Source organism: Triticum urartu, chromosome 2A (genome assembly GCF_056163025.1).
Source record: "Triticum urartu cultivar PI428250 chromosome 2A, HENAU_Tu73, whole genome shotgun sequence".
Taxonomy (NCBI): domain Eukaryota; kingdom Viridiplantae; phylum Streptophyta; class Magnoliopsida; order Poales; family Poaceae; genus Triticum; species Triticum urartu.
In genome coordinates this window covers 207,147,260-207,151,440 of record NC_141874.1, presented here as the reverse complement: position 1 = coordinate 207,151,440, position 4,181 = coordinate 207,147,260, and the positions used below count along the sequence as shown (strand labels likewise).

Below are 4,181 nucleotides of genomic sequence, written 5' to 3'. Positions count from 1 at the left end.
GTCAGGACGTGGATCGGTAGGGGGGAAATCTTCACGCGCACCCCAGTGTTCGAACCTTAAGGGTTTTGCCGGAACCCATGATCCGACATTTGGCACGCCAGGTAGGGGTGTGCCGGAGTCTTTATTCCGTCGATTCGCGCTCCACCATCTCCACGCCCACTCCCCCATGGTGGGCGCCCCTCCAGCTGGATCTACCGGGGGCCCGCAGCAGCGCTCGGGGGCTCCGAGCCCTTGCCCCCGCCTTGCGGCAGGTGCGGTGGCCACCCAAGTTCAAGCCGGAGATGCCTCCGCGCTACGACGGTGCAGCGGACCCGTCGGTTTTCCTACTGGCGTACGAGGAGGCCGTTCTGGAAGCCAGGGCGACGGCAAGATCATGGCCAACTGGTTCCCAATGGCCCTTGTAGGCGCGCCGCGCGCCTGGCTCCTCCATTTGCCGGAGTCTTCTGTTGCCACCTGGGAGGAGCTACGCAACCTCTTCATCACTCGCTTCAGGGAACCGGCGGCCCCCATCATCGCAGCTCTTCTCGGTGGTTCGCAAGCACCACCCTCAGATCGGCATGTCAAGCCGTACTTTCGCCAGATCGGCACCGCTTCCAAGTGCCCGGGGGCTCCGCCTGGCTAGGCCGCGCCTGAGGCCGACCTCGCCTTCGACTCAAAGGATCATCCCGCCTCCACCGTTGGCTCGGATGCACTCCCGATGCTGTGCGCGCCCACCATCTGCCATGTATCCATCACCAAGACGCTCGTCGACGGCGGCGCCAGCCTCAATGTGCTCTCCGTCGAAGCCTTCAGCCTCCTTCACGTACTGTTTGAGCGGCTCCACCCCAGCAAGCCCTTCTCGGGGGTTGGCGGAGGCTCCGCCCGCTCCCTGGGGCAGATCCGCCTCCCCTTGACCTTCAGCACGCGCGACAACTACCGCACCGAGCTCATCAGCTTCGACATCGCCTGCATTGGCCTCTCGTACAAAGCCATCCTTGGGTACCCAGCTCTGGCCCAGTTCATGGCAGCAACCCATCCTGCTTACAACCTCAAGAAGATGTCGGGGGGCGAAGGTGTCCTCACCAAAGGGGGACGCCAAGGAGGCCCTGGCGGCGCTCAACCTTGCCCTCAAGGCCACGGCGGCAACACGACCCGCCGACGCGGATACCTCCAAGGCCAAGGGAGCCTCCCCAACCAAGAAGAAGCAGTTCTTCACTCAGGACAAGGCAGAAACCAAGCAAGTGTCGGTCGAGGAGGATGGGTCCTCAGGGGCAACCTTTACCATAGGCGCCAACCTTGAGTCTGGTAAGGAGGAGGCGCTAGTGAAGTTCTTGCGTGCAAACAAGGGAGTGTTCGTCCGGGAGCCTGATCAGCTGGTAGGGGTCCCAAGAGAGGTAATAGAGCACCACCTGAAGGTGTGCCCCAATGTATGCCCCGTGAAGCAGAAGGCAAGGCGGCAGTCCATGGAGACGCAAGCTTTCATCGTCCAAGAAACTCGAAAATTGGAGGCTACGGGTGTCATTTGCGAGGTTCGGTACCCCGAGTGGCTGGCGAACCCCGTCGTCGTCCCCAATAAAGGCATGAAGGAGCGGATGTGCGTCGACTTCACCAACCTCAACAAGGCCTACCCCCAAGATCCGTTCTTGCTTCCACGCATCGACCAGATCGTCGACTCCAACACCGAGTGCGACTTGCTATGCTTCCTGGATGTGTTCTCAGGATATCACCACATCAAGATGGCGGAAGAACATGTGGAGAAGATGGCCTTCCTGACCCCGTGTGGGGTGTACTGCTACACTTGCATGCCGTTCGGGCTGCGCAACGCGGGCGCAACCTTCCAGCGGCTCATGCACATCGCCTTAGGGCGGCAGCTCGGGACAAACGTTGAAGCCTACGTCGCTGACATCGTGGTGAAGTCTCGGGAGGCCTGGAGGAGACCTTTGAAAGCCTTTGCCAGGTGGACTTGCGGCTCAACCCGGAGAAATGCGTGTTTGGCGTTCCTTCCGACAAGGTGCTGGGTTTCCTGGTGTCCCACAGGGGGATCGAGGCCAACCCAGAGAAGGTCAAGGCCATTGAAGACACCGTAGACCCTCAAGGAAATGTAGAAGTTGGCTGGTTAGGTGACTGTGTTGGGGCGCTTCATCTCCAAGCTGGGAGAGCGCACCCTACCCTTCTTCAAGCTGATGAAAAAGAAGGGCCCGTTCGAGTGGACCCCAGAGGCCGACCAAGCTTTTCAAGACCTCAAGAGATACCTGACCAGCCCTCCAATGATGGTGGCACCGCGACCTCGTGAGCCCCTAGTGCTCTATCTTGCCGCCACCCCATACTCAGCCAGCGCGGCTCTGGTGGCGGTTCGGGAAGAACACCAAGCCAAGGGCGCATCACGCCATGCCACGCCTCCAGTAGAGACGACGCAAGACCAGAAGGGCACCACGAGGGCTGCAGCAGCAGCAGAGGATCAGGCTCGGCATGACGATGCCCCCAAACTCGCGAAGACTTTGGCAAGCGATCAAGCATCGGGGGCTCTAACATCTCAGGAGGCACCCCAGCTTCCGGAAGACGCAAACCTCATTAGCACGCCTACCCTCGTCGAGCACCCGGTATACTTCGTCAGCACGGTGTTGCAGGATGCAAGAGCATGGTACCCCATGCCTCAGAAGCTCCTACTTGCGCTCCTGGTAGCCTCGTGAAAGCTACGACACTACTTCTAGGGCCACCCCATAAAGGTCGTCTCAGCTTACCCATTGGAGAGAGTGCTCAGGAGCCCCATCTCTGCCGGAAGGGTCACTGAATGGAACATCGAGTTGGAAGCATTCCAGTTGGAGTTCAGTACTACCAGGGTCATCAAGGGAGCCGTGCTTGCTGATTTCATGGCAGAATGGACAGATGCCCCAGCGCTCGAAGTTGGCGAAGACCGGTCCCTCTTGCCGGGAAGCGAGGCGCCTGACGGCTGGGTCATGTATTTCGATGGTGCCTTCACGCGCCAGGGCACGGGGGCTGGAGCAGTACTCATCTCTTTCCCTCAGGACAAGCTCTACTACGCCGTGCAGCTCTGCTTCTAGCAGGGCGAGAAGGTCTCCAAGAACATTGCAGAATACGAAGGCCTCATAGCCGTCATGAAGGCTGCGGCGACGCTGGGGGTGAAGCGTCTCACTATCAGGAGCGACTCACAGCTCCTCGTCAACTTCTCCAACAAGGTATACGAGCCGAAGGACGAGCACATGGAAGCATACCTCACGGAGGTGCGCAAGATGGAGAAGCAACTTCTGGGCCTGGAGTTGCAGCACGTGCCCCGTGGCACCAACAAGGAAGCTGACGACATCGCCAGAAGAGCATCCAAGCGACAGCCCCAGGGGCCTGGCGTCTTCGAGGAGCGGCTCTTCAAGCCGTCAGCAACGCCACCACTTTCAAGAACAACTCAACCTCGGGAGGAACTCCCGCAGCCGCCTGCCACAGGAGCCCCGGCCTGTGGCCCGACCTTGGGAGCACGCCTACTCCTGGCGCTCGAGCCCCAGGAGGGATGCTGGACCAAGGAATTCACGGAATACCTGATGCAAGGGACGTTGCCGGAGAAGGAGGAGGACGCGGAGCGCGTGGCCCATCAGGCCACAGCATACTGCATCCGGGACGGTGAGTTGTACAGGAAGCGACCAAATGACGTTTCACTGTGTTGTATCTCCAGGGAACAGGGGAAAGAGCTGATAGCCGACATACACGGCGGGGACTGCGGGCACCACTCATCATCGCGAACCCTCGTCGGCAAGGCATTCCGAAGTGGATTCTACTGGCCTACAACGCTCAACAACGCAGCTGAGCTAGTGAAGTCCTACGAGGCCTGCCAATTCCACACCAAGCAGATCCATCAGCTAGCTCAGGGCCTCCAGACCATTCCACTCTCGTGGTTGTTCGCAGTCTGGGGGCTGGATATTCTAGGCCCGTTTCCTCGGGCGCCAGGGGGGTATCGATACCTCTATGTCACCATCAACAAGTTCACTAAGTGGCCGGAGGTTGAAGCCGTCCGTGCCATCCTAGCTGGCTCTACGGTCAAGTTCATCAAGGGCCTCATGAGCCTTTTGGGGGTCCCCAACCGCATCATCACTGATAACGGCTCGCAGTTCACTAGTAATCTCTTCAAGTCATACTGTGCTAACCTTGGAACACAGATCTGCTATGCCTCGGTAGCACACCCCGGGAGCAATGGC

The 4,181-nt window shown here is 59.7% G+C and overlaps 1 protein-coding gene across 1 annotated transcript; it reads left to right on the top strand.

The window, feature by feature from the left end:
* Nucleotides 1–697: 697 nt before the first annotated feature.
* LOC147984563 (uncharacterized) lies at nt 698–3,681 on the top strand. The gene is made up of 2 exons (XM_087541158.1): nt 698–1,052; nt 3,662–3,681. Exons 1-2 carry the CDS (start codon nt 698–700, stop codon nt 3,679–3,681), a joined length of 375 nt encoding a protein of 124 aa, XP_087397284.1.
* Nucleotides 3,682–4,181: the final 500 nt, after the last annotated feature.

Excerpts from the sequence above, each read along its gene's own strand:
- LOC147984563 (XM_087541158.1), top strand. The coding sequence starts at position 698 with ATGCTGTGCGCGCCCACCATCTGCCATGTATCCATCACCAAGACGCTC. Across the intron at positions 1,053-3,661 it reads GAAGATGTCGGGGGGCGAAG|GGAACAGGGGAAAGAGCTGA; the intron begins GTGTCCTCACCA and ends TTGTATCTCCAG.